General features: G+C 49.1%; 1 protein-coding gene and 1 long non-coding RNA gene across 41 annotated transcripts in view; both read right to left on the reverse strand.

Annotated features, from left to right (window-relative positions):
• The window catches only part of EHMT1 (euchromatic histone lysine methyltransferase 1), a 229481-nt gene that overhangs the window by 83030 nt on the left and 128095 nt on the right, over nt 1-18356 (reverse strand). For 16 of the 40 annotated variants that reach the window (XM_077966790.1, XM_077966781.1, XM_077966793.1 and 13 more), the window contains 4 exons: nt 12469-12605; nt 11911-12099; nt 3741-3818; nt 1974-2094 (listed from right to left, as the gene is read on the reverse strand). In XM_077966790.1, coding sequence (XP_077822916.1) covers nt 1974-2094; nt 3741-3818; nt 11911-12099; nt 12469-12605 — 525 coding nt within the window. Of the gene's footprint in view, nt 1-1973; nt 2095-3740; nt 3819-11910; nt 12100-12468; nt 12627-18356 lie in introns of all 40 variants that reach the window. The other 24 variants (XM_015116213.3, XM_077966779.1, XM_015116210.3 and 21 more) reach the window with 3 other exon arrangements.
• On the reverse strand, nt 17124-18038 carry LOC144334933 (uncharacterized). Its single transcript, XR_013405232.1, has 2 exons — nt 17775-18038; nt 17124-17616 (listed from the first exon to the last, which is right to left on the reverse strand). It is a non-coding gene; the product is annotated as an uncharacterized LOC144334933 (long non-coding RNA).

Raw genomic sequence — 18356 nt, forward strand, 5'->3', positions numbered from 1 at the left:
TAAAAAGCTCTTTTAACCCAATGAGAAGAAAAACCACCAGATTTTAAAAGTGAGCAAAAGATGTGAACAGACACGTTTCGAAAAAAATAAATGAAGGCTAAAATGTACAATCTCATTACTCATTAGGTAACAGCATTGAAACTACAGTAAAACACCAATGCACACCTATAGATCCACTGAAATTAAAAAGACTAACCCTAACAAGTGCTGGTGCAGACAGAGGGGAACTGGAATGCTTGTGTGTTGTGGGGACCGAAAACAGGACTAGTGCTTGGAAAACAGCCTGGCAGCTTCCTGAAGAGCTGAACACATGCCACTCTACTCAGCCATTCCACTCCCAGGTATCTAACCAAGATCTAGGAAAGCACCTGTTCAAAAAAGACTTGCACACAAATGTTCACGGCTGCTCAATTTCTAGCAGCTCAAGGCTGGAAAGTGCCCAAAGCCCATGGACAGATGAATGCACAGATAGACTGTGGGGCAGCCACACAATAGGACACTTCTCAGCAATGGACAGGAACAAACTCCTGGCCATTCGACAGCCCGGCAACTCAAAACAATTATACTCAGATAAGCCAGATGAAAAACAACTGCACAGACCATCTACATAAAATTCTACAAAACACTAACCAATAAGCAGAAGCAGAGCAGACCAGGGGCTGCCTGGGGGCAGGGAAGGGGCCAGGTTATCAAGGGGCAGGAGGGATCCGGGGTGACAGAGGCGCTCATGGCACCGATCGTCTAACTGTGGTGACGGATTCAAGGTCATAAACGCGTTAAAACTTGTCAAACTGTGTAATTTACTTCTGTGCATTTTATTGTATGCCAGGTGTACCTCGGTTAAGCTGGAAACAAAAACAGCCCTTGGCACCCTAAGCCTCCTGCATCCCTCTGGGTTTGAGGGGATTTCCTTCCCACATTCACGCTGTGATTCACAAAGTCCCTCTGGAACAGGAGACTGACGGAGGCGCAGGTGCCTCACCGAGGGGCCGCTTCCTGCACACAGCGTGGGAGCTAACCGTGCAGGCCACAGGCTCCAGTCACCCACGCAGGCAGCAAAGGATTCACCTCCGTTCAACATTCAACAGTGAAGTCGGGGTCGGGCGCAGTGGCTCACGCCTGTAATCCCAGCACTTCGGGAGGCCAAAACGGGCAGATCACTTGAGCTCAGGAGTTCGAGACCAGCCTGGCCAACATAGCAAAACCCCATCTCTACCAAAAAAACACAAAAAAATAAGCTAGGCATGAAGGCACACGCCTATAGTCCCGGCTTCCTGGGGAGATGAGGTAGGAGGATCGCCTGAGCCCAGAAGATGGAAGCTACAGTGAGCTGAGATTGAGCCACTGCACTCCAGCCTGGGTAACAAAACCAGATCCTGTCTCAAAAAAAAAAAAAAAAAAAATTAAAAACAACAGTGGGTCGGGCGTGGTGGCTCACGCCTGTAATTCCAGCACTTTGGGAGGCCGAGGCAGGCGGATCATGAGGTCAGGAGATCGAGACCATCCTGGCTAACACAGTGAAACCCCGTCTCTACCAAAAATACAAAAAGTTAGCCAGGCATGGTGGCAGGCACCTGTAGTCCCAGCTACTTGGGAGGCTGAGGCAGGAGAATGGTGTGAATATAGGAGGCGGAGCTTGCAGTGAGCCGAAATCAGGCCATTGCACTCCAGCCTGGGCGACAGAGAGAGACTCCATCTCAAAAAAAAAAAAAAAAAAAACCAGTGAAGTCAACATCCACTACACTGGCCAGAAGGAAACTACTTTAGAGTTTCTCTTGAGTTTTAAAGTTTCTCTTGAAACTTTAGAGTTTCACTTGAGCTTCTCTAACAAAGTCATTGCAAACATTTTTTTAAAAAACAGTGAAGCCTTCTCTTCTAATGAAATCCTATGCACCCCAACCCCAGGTGGGCCTCCTGGCCTCATCCCCCTCCCAGGCAGTCCCCGAGATGGCCCACACCCCTACGGCATTTACCGAGGGCACCGCTGGGCTTCTTTCTACTTCTCCGCCTCCTTTTCCTGGCTGGCTTGATCCAGGGACTGTCGGTCTTTCCTTTCCTCTTGAGAAATTTCTTCTTGAGGCTGGATTCCGAACTCTGGAGAACCAAAGGGGCAGGCATATAAACCACTGAGCATAGGCAGCTATGGAAGGCAAGAGCACTACAAGTGTTTTCTTGCAAAACAGAACACTGGCTATGTCTTGATCTTCAATTAAATAGTGAACTTAACTTGTAGACATTTTCCTGGGTCACACGCTGAAAGGCACTCTGTGCTTTTTCCTAACTATCTCTCTAAGCTCAGTCCCTTTAGAGGCAAAACAAAAACAAAAATAAAAAGTGAAATTTATGTCTTATTTGAGTTTGGCACAAAAGAAAAGAATAAGTAAATTGGAAGGTTCTACTCAGGAACTAAATAAATAAGCTCAGGAAAAGGAGCCATGGCCGCTCATCAGGGTCCATTCATCTCACTCACAGGAAAAGAACAATCAAGGCTCAGTTCGCTTCAGAATCTATACCCACATCAATCACCTACACAGAGAACAAGGACAGAGGCTGTAATTAACTTGTAATATTTCAAGATGTGTTTTAAGCATCTGCTTCTAAAATCCGGATGCAGCAAGGGCATCTGTGGCACAGGCCACACAGGTGCACAGCAGGCGCCCCCGCCCCTCCACAGGAGGCCACGTGAAGGCCACAGTGGGCAGAGGGACATTTAAGGGAGGCACAGCGGCAGCACACGGGCCTCGCCGACCAACTGAACGTGCCCCTGCACAAGGCCTGTTGCTGGGCAGCCTTCTGTCCTGAGTCGGGTCCCACGTGAGGACGGACCGGGAGCCCTGTCTACAGCACGCACAGCCCCAGCTCCCCGGTGCTCCCCGCACAGCAAAACTTTTGGGAAGAAGTTGTGCAAGCGCCACACCCAAAGTTGCTGCTGCTAGAAATCTAGTTGCCCCTCTGCCACCCAAAGACAGACCCCTTCATCACCACACACCACGGCCCCTGTGTCCTCCTCCCACTCGCTGGTGTGATGAGCCCACACCGTGGGCCACCTTCTCCTGTTTCAGAGCATTTCCCCATTCATGTGACCCAAACTTGCTGAGTTTTCTCCCCATGGCACAGAGAGCCCCTCCTCAGACGCAGGAGCCAACTTCTCCTCCCCTGTGGAGCCCTCACAGGCTGGGGGCTCCCTGAGGCTCCATCCTGGGGACTCGCTGCTCTTCCCCATTTCCAACCCCCAATTCCCGCAGACCAGGGTGCACAACTCCGACCTGAACCCTCCTCCACGAATAACAGGCTTCAGTAGGGACGGAGCAGAACCCCTCCTTCCCTCCTGTCCTCACCACCAGAAAGTTCTGTCCCTTCTACCTGGAAACACCTCAAATCCAGCCCTTCCTTCTCGCACATCAGCCAGTGCAGCGGATTCCCCAACAGCTGTCCTTGCTGCTGACTGCCACCACACCCTCTCCCTCTGAGAGCCCCCAAAGGCCCCTCAGCTCCCCCCGACCCTGCACGCAGCCGGCGCAGCCCCGTGCCAGGCCCAGTCCTGTGCTGCAGCTCTGCACAGTGTCTTTCTCATGAGGCTTTGCCAGGGACAGGACCCATCTGTGGCCATCGTCATGACCAGCTCCAAGCACACGTGTGAGTGCTCAGGCAACAAGGGTTGGGTAAAGGACTGAAGGACGCTGGTGTCTTTGCATCTCCTCTACTTCAGCACAGACGCAGAAGGAGGCGCTGGGGATTACCAGGTCAGACTCGTCACCGCCTTCCTCCTCCTCCCCGGTGTCCACGGACTCCTGCTCCTCCTCAGACTCCCCGTCCATCTGATCAGCCACACAGTCGAAGCGGGAACCCAAACAGAAAACAGAAACCAATTACATCCTTTAGTGGCAGATGACGGATCCAAAACAAACCTCGAAACGTGCCCTGGCCGTACACACCGGAGACGCTCGCAGGGTGGGGGCACCGCCAGCCTGCTCCAGCCCTGGCTGGTGTGTGGGGTGACCAAGTGCTGGTCCAGGCAGGCCCAGAGGCACACTCTGAGCTTCCACTCTGCTCCCCGGTCCTGTCTCCACATCGGGACCAGAGAGTGGCTGCCCTGGTGCGGACGCAGGCAAGGCTCACCCGCTGGGTGCTGTATTAGTGAGGGCTCAAGTGCTCCATTTATCTTATGAATGGGAGAATTCAATAAACAGGTCACAAAACACACAGAACAATCATAAAACGATGTTCAGAGGCCACAAAACAAGACACAGTGTGAGACCTGCCCCCACACACCCATGATCCCAGTCCCATCCTCAGAGCCACCACAGCTAAGCTGCCCACGCCTCCTTCCAGTGAATGTCCAGGCAGACGCGGGCCCACAGACGACAGTGCATTTCTAGTCTGCTCAGATGGAAGGACACTCGACGGTTCTGTGAATATTGTTTTCTTCTAATTAAAAATGTGTTCTGGAATTCTTTCCACACCAGAACAGACACACCCTATTTTTTCTGCGGTATTTATCTTTTCTATAAGCACAGGCAATACACAAATAGATATTCAGTGCAAAAGACAGTGAAACAACCGTGAGTGTCCGTCCGCCCTGTGCCGGGCGCTCCCTGAGGCGGCGCGGGCTGCTCTGGCTGTGCTATTCCGCTATTCTCTGCATTTCCCAGTGGACAGGCACCCATGCGACTTCACATCAAGGGTGTGTTCTACGGGCTCGACGGCTCATGCTTGTAACCCCAACACTCTGGGAGGCTGAGGTGAGTGGACTGCTTGAGGCCAGAAGTTCAAGATCAGCCCGGGCAACACAGCGAGACCCCTGTTTTTCCTATCAAGTTTTTAAAGCTCCGTTTCTGATATCTCGTATTCCGTAACACTTTTGAATTTTATCTGAACAAGTCAAAGGTGCCCATCTTTTCCTTCATGGCTTCTGGGTTTGTGTCTTACACTAGAAGAACTTCCTCATTTGAGATTGGAAAAAACAGTTCCCAATGTTTTTACCAATAGTTCAGTATCTTGTGTTGACACTTTAAGTCTTCTGGAATTTGTTTTTTAAAATAATAGCCACAGTAAGATATATTTCACCTACTCTAAGGCTGACCCTGCAAAGTGTGCGGTTCAGTGGTTTTTACTACGTTCTGAGCCGTGCAGCCAGCACCACGGTCTGACTCCAGAACGGAGCCCACATTTGTTACCCACCCTGACACAAGTGAGGGCTGCCTGCTCCCAAATATTAGTCAACGGCCCAATCATAGTTATTAAAAAGTTCATGACCCCTTGTCCACTGACTTAAAACCCCAGTCTTACCATTGACCTTTATACACATATCACAGGCTCCCCGTCCCCCTCACTAACCGCCTCAGCGCTCCTCAGTAAGCGTTCCCTCCGGCAGCCACGTCCTGTGCTCGGGTGTCCCCCACCGTGCACAGTCCCCCCACTACTCTAGAGGGTCTCCGCCTCCACCCTCACTTCAGAACCAGCCGTTTACACAAAAGTCCGGCTAGGGTCTCGATGGGAGCTGTTCTGAATTTAGAGGCAAACATGGAGAAAATAAAACAGTGGATCTTCTCACTCAGACAAACAAACGACGAGTCTCTCCAGGAACTTAATTTTTAACCTCTTTCATCAGTTTCCTAGTTTTCCTCCACATTAACAAGGAGCGCTCGGTTTTTCTGTTAAGTTTATTTCTGGGTACTCTGGTGATATTAAGAAATTATAACTAACTTTTTAGGTCTGATATTGTGGTTTGTCTTTCAAAGAGTCCTTATCTTTTAAAGATCCTACTGAAATACCCACTCCAAGACAGCCCACGTGTGGAGAACGAGGCCGAATGCCAGAGGCTCCTCACCGTCCTCCGTGTGTTTGCGGAGCTTGAAATTTTCTACATAGAAAATCTTTTAAAATATCCCTAGACAATTACTGATTTTACTGATAATGCCGACACCACATTTTCTAATTGGTTACTGTAGCTATATAAGAAAATAACTGGTTTTTATGTCTTGATCACATGTAAGATCAGCTTAGTAGCTGTAATAGTTTTTGCGCTGATTTTGCTGGATGTTTCAGATGGATGAGTATATTCCCAGCAAACTCTTCTCTCCTGTCTTTTACAATATTAATGTTTCTTTCTGGTTCTTATCTTACAGAATCAGCAGGAACGGTCAATGCTGCTGTATTCGTGTCACAGGTGAAAGCAGCAGCCCCTCCTCCCTGGTTTCATGACTGACCATTGAAATGTTCGAACCCTTTTATAAGCATTCCGACGCCTTCACTCAGCTTTCACAGGAGTTTTCATTTCGTTGGATAGTTTTCTTATTTTAAAAATAAGACAGGGCAACGAAACCACCAATTAAAAGCGGACTAACAACACAGTTAACTCCACTTCCTTCCAAAACTCTGGCAAAGCGACTTTTAAGGAAGGAACAAGAGCTTCTTTATAAGAGGCTGCTTGATGGCTGTGCACACGACAGCTGTAAGGAATCAGGCGGAAGCTGAAAACCCAAGGAGATGAGCAAGGGAAGGGTAACGGCTGACATCAGAATTTAAAAGCGGCTGGACGCCATGGCTCGCACGGAGAATCCGGCACTTTGGGAAGCCACAGCAGGTTATCACGTGAGCCCAGAAGTTCAAGATTAACCTGGGCAACACAGCGAGAGGCTGTCGATTGAGAGGACCTCATCTCAACAAAAAAATTAATTTAAAAAAATATTAGCTGGGCATGGTAGCGCACGCCTGTGGTCCCAGCAACCTTGGAGGCTGAGGTGGGAGGATCATTTGAGCCCAGGAGGTGAAGACTACAATAAACTATGATTTGCCACTGCACTCACTCCAGCCTGCACAACAGAGCAAGACCCCTTCTCAAAAAAAATAAAGAAAGTAAACAGAGAACTTGGACTCTGATGCAGGTGAACTGAGAAGGCTGACACCCAAGTGAAACAGGAAGAGAGCAAGCCAGGTGCAGGCCAGGCTGCTTCCCGCATCTGTCCTGGGGGGGCAGCAGGCCAGACCAAAAGCTGCCTGTCCCCAACCCAGCAGGACACAACTCTGGACATGAGGCTCACTTATGGGTTCAAGCTAAGAGGGGAGAGGGTCCAGCTCTCCCTTCACCAGCACCCAGAGTGGCTGCCGCACCCAGCTGTCAGGCAACAGGTCCCTGCAAGCGGCTTCCGAGCAGAATGGCTACACTAGGGCACCAGCTGTTTCAGTCAAAAGGTAGGTCACACGCAGAAGAAGGTACCATGTCGACTACACAACAGGGGCTTGTTTCCAGGCCAAAGAACCCCTACAAAACACGTTTCGAAAAGGACAAATGGCCCAGTAAATGGTTGGGATGTGAACAGGCACTTCACAAAAGGCACCCAAATGGCAAAATGAGTATGTGAAAAAGTATTCAACCGTCTTGTAAATCATGAAAATGCAATTTAAAGTGAAAACGTAATGCCACTATCTGCTCGCTGGAGTGGCAGCACCGAATGTGGCAGGCACAGCAGAGGGGACACTCCGAGGTGGTGGGGAAGGCGGCAACCTCAGCGGCCACCATGGGGAGCCGCACGGCAGGGTCCATGGAGGCCAGCACAAGGCATGGCGGTTCCATTCCCAGTGGGTACCTGGGGCAACACCTGTATGAGGGTGATGGTGGCAACCTCCTCTGGAACGGCTCCACTGGAACTACCCACGGGCCATCCACAGTGGGACGGACACAGACACAGAGCAGCCATACAGAGGAACCAGTATGGTCAACCCCCTGGCCTCAGGCCCTGCACACTCTGAAATAGCACCAAGAACCATAAAGAGCATTTGTTAATACAAGTATCTATTAACATGTACTGCAGTAGAAATTTAAGATGAGACATGTTCAAACTGCAAGGACAGTGTCAGCCACCGCAGCAAAGCTGCCATCACATGTAATTCCATGAATGAGAGTGAAAAAGGCACCCAACACCTAGCATTAGTATGACAACAGTTTTGATCTGCAGACTCTCTGAACAGGTCTCAGAATGCCCCCACCCAGACCACTCTGAAAACTACTATTCCATAACAATGAAAATTAACTAATAATGTAAATAAATCCCACAAACACAATGTGAAGTAAAATAAGCCACACTCAAAGAAAAAAAAGAAAGAATGCATATTATATAAGGAACGAAGTCAAACACGACAATCCTGCAAGGTAAGCACTCAGGAGAGGGGTTACTTTTGGGGATGGGAGGTCAGTGGGCCTCCGCAGTGCTGCCAAAACTCAAAGCTTTGATCTGGGTGGGGGCCACGCAGGTGCATCATGCTTCCGTCATTACTGAACTGTGCCACTGTCGCACATGCAATTAGAATGTAGTCCCCCAAATTCAGAAAACAGAAAGCTGCCTGAACTTTATAAAATGCCTTTTAAACACATATACAGTCTGCAGTTCTTTCATTTACTCTGTTAGCCTGGTAAATCCTGGTCTTTAAATCATCTGTTTCTATAATGAGTCACTCTCATCATGGGGCAAGCCCCATTTCCCTACGATCATTATTTTAATACATCATTGCATTTGATCAGTATTTTATTTAGGAGGCCGGGTGTGGTGGCTCACGCCTGTAATCCCAGCACTTTGGGAGGCCGAGGCAGGTAGATCACTTGAGGTCAGGAGTTCAAGACCAGCCTGGCCAACATGGTGAAACCCCGTCTCTACTAAAAATACAAAAATTAGCCTGGGTGTGGTGGCTCACACCTGTAATCCCAGCTACTTGGGAGGCTGAGGCAGGAGAATTGCTTGAACCTGGGAGGCAGAGGTTGCAGTGAGCCAAGATTGCACCATTGCACTCCAGCCTGGGTGACAGCGCCTGACTCCGTCTCAAAAAAAAAAATTTATTTGGGACTTCTGTATTTAGGATTGAGGTGGGTTTACCTCAGAATGGGCTAGCGTACTTTTCCTGTCCTTCTCTGTTCTCTGGAGCTACTTATGTAACAAAACGATCACGTCGATTGCCAGTGCCCATCTAGTTAAGGCTGCTCCTGCCATCTTGTTCTGTTTTACACTGTTTTACATTTTCTTCTTGGCTTTGCTTTTGTTTCTTGATTCTTTTCTTGCCTTGATAGTCATTTAATGTTTTACTGTATGACAAATACCTAGTTATTCAGTGTCCAGTTCCTCTAGAAGATGAGAACCTCAATAGAAAGAGAGAATCTAGAAATAGACTCAAATTAATATGCCATGTGGTACATGATAAACATGGTGTTGTAAATGAGAAGGGAAGAAATGTCGGTCAGTAAGTGAAGCTGAAACCTAAGCATTTTGAGGGAAGCCCTGGGACCCTTACCTCACATTTTCTTTTAAAAGATTTATTGAGATATAATTAATATGTCATAAACTTCACCCATTCTGAGCAGTTCTACCTGATATTTTAATTCTATATGAATCAACTATTTATATACAAGAATGAAATAAAAGTATTTAAAGACAGCAAACATCAATTTATTCAAAATCAACAACGAGAAAGGTTTATCATAATTAGCACCCAGAACCCAGAAATCATAAAGAAATTGGCTAGTACCTGGGAGTTCTGACACTATAGACAAGGTCAAAAGATAAAATCAGCTGGGTGTGGTGGCTCACGCCTGTAATCCCAACACTTTTGCAAGCTGAGGTGGAAGGTTCACTTAGGCCCAGGAGTTCAACCAGCCTGGGCAACACAGTGGGATCCTGTCTCTACAAAAAATAAAAAAACATCAGCTGGACATGGTGGCAGGTCCCTGTAGCCCCAGCTACTCAGGAAGCTGAGGCAGGAGGATGCCCTCAGCCCAGGAGTTCAAGGTGCACTGTGCTGTGATCACGCCACTGCACTCCAACCTGGGCAACAGAGTCAGACCCTGTCCCCAAAAAACAAAAAATAAAACAAAAAACCCAAAATCCACCTGGGGAAAAAGCCTCAGCTCATACTGGAGCCAACAGATCAACTCTTCCTTGACAAAAAGATCATCAGACTACATTCAAAAGATGCACAATCCAGGAGAAGAATGAGCAGGGGCTACTGAGCAAGCGGCGTACAGAGGAACAAACACGGTGGCTGCTCAGCCCCAGGCCTGACTCAGCAGTGAAGAGCTGCTGGACTCCAAGCAGGCAGCCCTGCTGGGGAGGGTGAGGAAACCAGCCCGCTCAGGTCTCCGCAGGCGGGAGGGTACACTCAGAGCTGGCCTGGTGACAGCAAAGTGCTACACTGTAAATGCAGACAGCACTTACCAGCCAGGAGCACACTCAGCAAAACTGCGACACTGAACGCCCCTGAAGCACCGCTTGTAACTTGACAGAAAAGAGCGTAACACAGCTGAACAGACAGCACACTGGAGCGACAGACACGTGTGTGCAGAGCCCGCGGCAGCTGCTGGGGCAGGAGCTTAATGGGAGTCGCCGCTGCTCCCCCCGGTGCAGCCAGGGCTGCCCGTCCTCTGGGGAGGGCGAGGCTGTGCTGGGCACGTCTAAGGAAGTTACTGTAGTGACTGTTTCAAAGAGTGCCAGAGCCACCAGGACCATGGAGTGATGATGCTGTTTATTTTCTTCCTTATGCTTCCTCATATAAAATGAGAAAAAACTAATAATTATCTTAAAATAAAAAATGTTTAAATCCTCTTTAAATATCTAATGGTAACATTTCCCACTAATTTTTAAATAATCAAGCTAAGAGCTGGGAGCAACATTTAAAGATTTGCCCTAAAACCTGCTACAAATGTACAACAGACTTTGAAACTGAAGCAAAAGGAAGAAAGCACATCCCCAAAACTCTGACAAATGACAGAAAATGCTTTGTACACATTCAAGGGTACACTCACAGCACACGAAGCTGACTGAAAGTGGATAAAGCTAACCACTAAAATTATGCATGTTCAAATAAGTCAGTATTTGGATGAATTCACCTGGACTGCTATTCCTACTATTAGTTTTACAATAACTAATTAGATACAAGATTGCGTCTAAATGAAGATGGCTGGACACACCTGAACAATAAAACCACTGATACGTACGTCAGCTTGACTCTCAGTTTTCCCCTGTTCACTCTTATGAAATGCGTCACTCCTAACTGACCCCCTCAGAACTGAGAAAGCATGAATTTAACTTCGAAACTATGTCTAAGACCTTCCTCGGCTTCCCTGAGACAATGGCCCAGGTGCCCATGCCGGGCCAGGGGCAAGAGCACGGCTGCGACGAGGTTGGGGGCTCGGCCCGTGCTGGTGCTTGTCCTTGGGTGGACAGGGGTTTAGGCTGTCTGTGAAGAGGGCACGCCGGGCCCATGTGTGGCGTCCACAGTGCCAGGTGGCAGGCCACGCAGAGTCAACCACAAACGAGCACACAGCAAGCCGCCAATCAGCGCTTCAAACCGTCAGCATTATCATTCCTGTCAACCTAGAGCCCAGAACAAGTTCAAGAGGCCGGGCGCTGTGGCTCATGGCTGTATTCCCAACACTGGGAGACTGAGGCGCGAGGATCACTTGAGCAAAGGAGTTCAAGACCAGCCTGGGCAGCAAATCGAGTCCCTCTCTCCACAAAAAAATTTAAAAATTAGCCAGGCATGGTGGCGTGAGCCTGTCATCCTGGCTGCTCGGGAGGCTGGGTTGGGAGGATCACTTGAGCCCAGCAGGTTGAGCGCAGTGAGCTACGATCATGCCACTGCACTGCAGCCTGGGTGAAAGCGAGACCCTATCTCAAAAAAAAGAAAGAAAGAAAACACAGGAAAAAAAAAAAAAGAGGTTTACTTCAATGAATGATATACACAAACACTTCTTGAATGAAAATAATCTAATAAATCAGGAAAAATAAAATACAAAAACCTAAGCCAATTGCAAATAGGGGATTTTATTAGGGTCTAGAAGTGACCAGACCACTAATTCTCAGAACCACGGTCAACTTTGTGATAATCCTCCCTCATGCTGTCTCCCGAGACAGCAACACCTACCTTCTGGGCGCGGTCAGCCTCCGACATGCTCTCCTTGGAAGTCCTGCTGTCCTCCGTGGGGAACGCAGCCGCCTGCTCCGCGCCGTGGCCGTCGTCCTCCTCGAGCTCCTCTGAGTCGTCCTCGTCTGAGTCCATCTCCAAGCTCTCCCCATTCACGTGCAGGCTGCTGGTGCCCAGGTCCTTCTCCCCCTAGAACACGGGCAGGTGTACACCCCAAGGCAGGGGCAGTGCGCATCATGAACAAACTCGCTTTCACTGAGGGGTCTTGGGTGACTGGGAGGTGCAAGGGCCTGTGGGGAGGTGGGGACGCATGAGAGGTGCCCCTGCCACCTGGAGAAGAGCCCGGCAGACCAGCGGGCTATGGTGAGGAGGGCAGGGAGGACAGGGTGGAGTCCCCCACAACTATCTTGGACACGAACACTCTGCCCCTATGGCAGAGGAGCTTCATGGCATTGGCCCTTCCCGGGGACTGAGGTCACCTAATGACTGATAACCAGGCCCCAAACACAGAAACGCATTTCCACACACACGTGGCACTCACTCAAATGTGTCTCTTACCTTAGAACCCACAGTGGAATGAGTTATGCTCTTAAACATCTCAATCACTGTCCTCTGTTTTAATACTTTGGTCTTTTTCTTAGGAACCAGGCTATAGGTTCCCATTCTTCGTTTTTTCTTCCGAGATACTGCAGCTGCTAAAACAAAAGGCAAGCAAGCTAAAAAAAAAAAAAAGTCAAAAGGGGACAAGAAAGGAAAAGAAACACCATTCAAATGTTTTTCAAAGGTAGGAGACAGTTTACAAAACTTGATCACCAAAATCACCAGCAAACCCCATCACAACAGGCACCCTGCCCGCCGGCCATCAGCACAGTGACAGGCATCCTTCACTCGTGATCAATTCACAGAGAATCAGAAACACATCCCAGATCATCTGTTCATCTGTTCCCCTCACAATAAAACACGGAGCAAACTTGACCACCCCACCTTGGAGGCAGGAAAGTCACAAACCGTCAGGAGCAGGGCTCTGCAGCGACTCCTCCTCCCAGTCCCCTTGGCTTTGAACATGGAGTGACTACCCTTGAGAAGTCCTCTCACTTCGCAAAACACCAACGTGAACAGCATGTGCAGCAGAAGGACGCGGCGCGGAGCAGGCAGAGCCCGGCCTCCCTCCCCAGCACAGGGGCCAGGCCAGGCCACTCTTCCTAGGACACAAGCTCTGCACCAGGTCCACCCCTGTGACTCTGCAGCCCAACACCCCAACACCATCCTCCTCGTGCTGCAGTCCAGTGACTGAGGGGAAAGGCAGTCCCTGGAGCTACTGTCCAGCTCTCTATTAAAAGACAAGAGGGTGAGAGGGGCGAGCAAATGTCCGGGGGCTCTGGAGCAGTGGTTTCCAAACAAGAGCGGCAGCAAGGAAGGTGCCTGGGGGCTCCCAACCCCATTCTGAACAAAGCAGTTCTAGGTTCCATTGGTTTTATATAATCAGACTCTATGACTTTTTTTAAGTTCCAGGATTTGAAGAAAAAACAGATCTATACGCTGCTGCTTTCACATGAAAGAAACTCTCCTAAAGGGCTGGGGAAAAGCCATTCTGTTTAAAGCTGGGCACAGCAGCTCACACCTGAAGACCGAACTACTGTGGAGGCTTGAGTGGGAAGGAGGGACAGCTTGATCCCAGGAGTTCAAGCCCAACCTGGGAAACACAGTGAGACCCCCTTTTCTTACACACAATACACACACACACAATTTGGTTCTACAAAACGCAGAAGCAACAGCTGGAGGAACGTGAAGGAGTGAGAGCCATCCAAAGCGGGTGGGTCCTGTGACAGCACCACCCACAGATGCCACGGGGCCTGGGAGATCTGCTCTGGAGTGAGGAGGTGCCTGGGGCCATGGACACTGGGAAATGCTCACCCCAGGCATCTGCAGTATGTTCGTGGGGGTCAGGCTCTGAGCACACAGCCAGCATGCAGACACTTGGCTCTGTCCACACTGGAACAGGCTGATGGGCCAGCACGGCTGTGCTCAAACCACAGAAATCCCTTGGCAGCCCTGGGAATCCTAGACTCACCATCGTAATCATCTTCGTATTTTGAATAGATATTTTGTGGGAGGATGAAGGAGGCATGGATTTACAGATAATTTTTAAGTCTCTCAGCTTTAAATATATATACAGCTGACTTTTGAACATGGATTTTAATCACATAGGTCCACTTACAAGCAGATTTTTTTTCCAACCAAACAGGTTGAAAATACAATGTTTGTAAGATGCAAAACCCCGGAACACAGAGGGCCAACGTTTCATATTACACAGGTTCTGCAGGGCTCACTGCAGGATTGCAGCATGCTTGGATTTTGGTACGGGGACGGGGTCCCGGAGCCAGTCTCTTCCTATACCCAAGGGTGACTACATGTACTTTCTCACTAGATTCTTTTCCTTATTTCATCTCAGTAACCCATGGTTATTAGTAACACAAATTGGACATGACACCTGTTTATAAATAAAGCTTTATTGGTGCACACCCATGCCCACTGTCTACATACTGTCTGCATCTGCTTCAATGTGACACCACCATGACCAGCTGTGACAGGAACAGTGTGGCCCACAAAAGCACTGACATTTGCTACCTGTCCCCTGGAAACAGTTTGCTGACTCCTGTACTGAACTGCTGAGAGAGGACAAAGGAGATAACCCTGCATTTCATGTGCTTAAGAATCATGTCAGCCGGGTGCAGTGGCTCATGCCTGTAATCCCAGAACTTTGGGAGGCTGAGGCGAGTGAATCACGAGGTCAGGAGGTCGAGACCATCCTGGCTAACACGGTGAAACCCCGTCTCTACTAAAGGTACAAAAAATTACCCGGGCATGGTGGTGGGCACCTGTAGTCCCAGCTACTCGGGAGGCTGAGGCAGGAGAATGGCGTGAACCTGGAAGGTGGAGCTTGCAGTGAGCCAAGATCACGCCACTGCACTCCAGCCTGGGTGATAGAGCAAGAAGAGCAAGACTCCGTCTAAAAAAAACAAGAATCATGTTGGGGCCAGATGCAATGGCTCATATCTGTCATCCCAGCACTTTGGGAGGCCGAGGTGGGTGATCACTTGAGGTCAGAAGCTCAATACCAGCCTGGCCAACATGGTGAAACCCCGTCTCTACTAAAAATACAAAATTAGCCAGGCATGGTGGTGGCGGGTGCCTGTAATCCCAGCTACTGAGGAGGCTGAGGCAGAAGAATCGCTTAAACCTGGGAGGCGGAGGTGGCAGTGAGCCGAGATCGCACCACTGCACTCCAGCCTGGGCCACAGAGAGAGACTCCATCTCAAAAAAATAAATAAAATAAAATAAAATAAATCGTGTCAGGAAGTCTGCCTGCTGCAAACAAGTGAAGAATGGTGTCTAAGGGCCTCTTCTTACTGGGTGACAGCTTGTATGTGTGAAACAGACGTTAAGTATAAAATTTGCTACACATTAAATAGTAGAGAAATGTCTATGGATGACTTTCAGAAACGTAGAACCTATGAAGGACCTGAAAGTGTCTGAGCACGTGGCTGAAGCGTGAAGAGGGGCCGCTTCAGTGCTGCACGGGGGCCTCCAGTTGTGTCCGGGGAGAGGGTCTGGCCCTGAGCCAGACGGCTGGGATTCAGCGTGATCAGGGACCAAGAGAAAGAAAACTACAGGATGGCCGGCAGTAAGGAAGGAGCATTTGCACTCCAGACCTCAAAGAAGTGGGGCCAGTTCCCTGCAGATGGGATCTGGCAGAGAAGAATCCCGGTGGAGAACATCAAGAAAGGGGGAGGGGGCCCTTCAGGACTCCGAGTAAAGACTCACACTAACTGGCATCTCCCAGGACGCTCTGGGAGGCCCAGGCATAGGACAGTGTGGAACAGACAGTTCCGGGAAAAACAGTGCCAGGAGTGGAAGTGGGTGTGGGGTGGGGGTGGGCACTGCCCAGCTGTCTGCAGAAAGGCTGGGCTGCTGGGTAGAAGAGGGGTGGATAAGGAAGAAAGGCGACAGGCTCCAGAGGGCAGACAAGGCGGATGGGACGGTGGAGATGCGGGGAAAAAGCAAGTGCACGGGAAACACAGCAGCCTGCGTGGTCACCACCACAACTCTGTCACTCAGAAGGGTTTCTGCCCTCAGGTCACACAGAGCAGGGCCCAGCTCTATGCCCAGGCCTCATGCCTGGACAGCAGCACCCATTGAACTGTTCCCTGCCATCAGAGCCACCGTCCTCCTTCCTCCCTGCCCGACAAGTCCACATACAGACCCCAGGCCCATTCAGGCTCAGTATTTGGCACTGTTCCCACCCACCTATGCAGAAGGCACAAACACTCCAAGCTCACAAAGCAAAAGGCAGAGCCTCCACTCTGGGCATGGACTCTGGTCACCGGCAAAAAAACGCAAGGGAAGCACTGCAACTTCTGCAGCTTCTACCCAAGTGTGAACAATGAGCCCAGCAGGGACCTGCAGCTTCTACCAAGTGTGGACACTCAAACTGCTTTATGACCTAAGTTTACTTTTTCTGTTTTTTGGTTTTTTTTTTTTTTACTAGAAAAATACACACACCACAAAATTTACCATCTTGATCATCCTTAAGTGCACAGTTCAGTGGCATCAAATACATTCAGAATGTTGTGCCACCATCACCACTATTCACCTCCACAACTCTTTCCATCTTGTCAAACTGAAGCTCTGTTCCCATTAAGCCCTAACTCTCCATTCCCTTCCTCCAGCCCCAGCCTCCAGCCCCTTCTCCTCTTTCTGTGTCCATCAGTCTGACGACTCTAGGGACCTCGTGTAAGTGGGATCGTACAACGTTTGTCCTTTTGTGGCTGACTTATTTCATTCGGCAGTGTCGCCGAGGCTCATCCACGCTGCAGCGCGGGCCCCAGCTTCACCGCTTCTCAGGCTGAGTCACACGTCACTGCGTTTTGCACACAACCCTTTGCTGATCCATTCGTCCGACAACCGGCCCTTGGGTGGCTCCCCCTTTTGGCTGCTGTGGTTGATGCTGCTGTCAACGTGGGTGTACAAACATCTCTTCAAGACCCTGCTTTCAGTGCTTCTGGGGCACATGCCCAGTAGTGGAATTGCTGGATCACATGGTAGCTCCATACTTAATTTTTTGAGTTTTTCACAGTGGCCGCACCATTCTACATTCCCCTCAGCAGTGCACAAGGGTTCCCATTTCTCCCCATCCTCACTGATACATGTTATTTTCTGTTTTGATAGTAGCTATCCTCAATAGGTGTACGGTGGTATCTCACTGTGGTTTTGATTTACATTTACCTTATGATTATTGGCGTTGAACATCTTTTTATGTGCTTACTGGCCATTTGTGCATCTTTTTTTGAGACAGTCTCACTCTGTCACCCAAGCTGGAGTGCAGTGGTCTGATCTCGACTCACTGCAACCACTACCGCCCGGGTTCAAGCGATTCTCCTGCCTCAGCCTCCCAAGTAGCTGGGACAACAGGCATGTACCACTACACCTGGCTAACTTTTGTATTTGTAGTAGAGACGGGGTTTCACTGTATTGGCCCGGCTGGTCTGAAACTCCTGACCTCAGGTGATTTGCCTGCCTCGGCCTCCCAAAGTGCTGGGATTACAGGCGCAAGCCACTGGGCCCGGCCTCCTTTGCCGATTTTTTAATCAAGTTGTTTTTGTTGTTGAGTTGTAGGATTTTTTTGTATATTTTTAGTAGTAATTCCTCATCAGACATAGGATTTACAGACATTTTCTCCTACTCCATAGGTGCCTTTTTATTCTGTTGACAGTGTCTTTTCTTTACAACAGGCAAAGTGCAGCAGTAAGAAGCAGGGAAACAGGAAAACAAGGAGATAGAAAGCTTGGTGCATCAAAAGATACCAAGTCTCATCAAACCTAGTGTGTCTCCTCTTTTTTTTTGTTACCTGCACTTTTGGTGTCACGTCTAAGAAATCACTGCCAAGTCCAATGTTATGGAGCCTTTGTCTTATGTTTTCTTCTAAGAATTTTATAGTTTAGGTCTTACCTTTGGGTCCTGGACCTGTCTTAGGCTAACTTCTGCATATGGTGTGAGGTAAGGGTCCAGTATCACTCTTCTGTATGTGGATATCCCATTTTCACAGCACTATTTGTTGGAAAGCTGTCCTTTGCCCCGTTGAATGGTCTTGGCACTCTTGTCAAAAATCAACTGATCATGTAACACAAAGGTTTATTTCTGTGCTCTCTGTTCTAGTCCACTGGCCTATACGTCTATCTTTATGCCAGAATAACACTGTTCTGAGTGCTATAGCTTTCTAGTAAGTTTTGAATCTCTCTCTCTTTTTCCATTTATACATATTTTATTTTTTAAGACAGTGTCTCACTCTGTTGCCCAGGCTAAAGTACAGTGATACAATCATGGCTCACTGCAGCCCCGACCTTCTGGGCTCCAGCAATCCTGCCACCTCAGCCTCTGGAGTAGCT

This window comes from Macaca mulatta, chromosome 15 (genome assembly GCF_049350105.2).
Source record: "Macaca mulatta isolate MMU2019108-1 chromosome 15, T2T-MMU8v2.0, whole genome shotgun sequence".
In the NCBI taxonomy this organism is placed as follows: Eukaryota; Metazoa; Chordata; class Mammalia; order Primates; family Cercopithecidae; genus Macaca; species Macaca mulatta.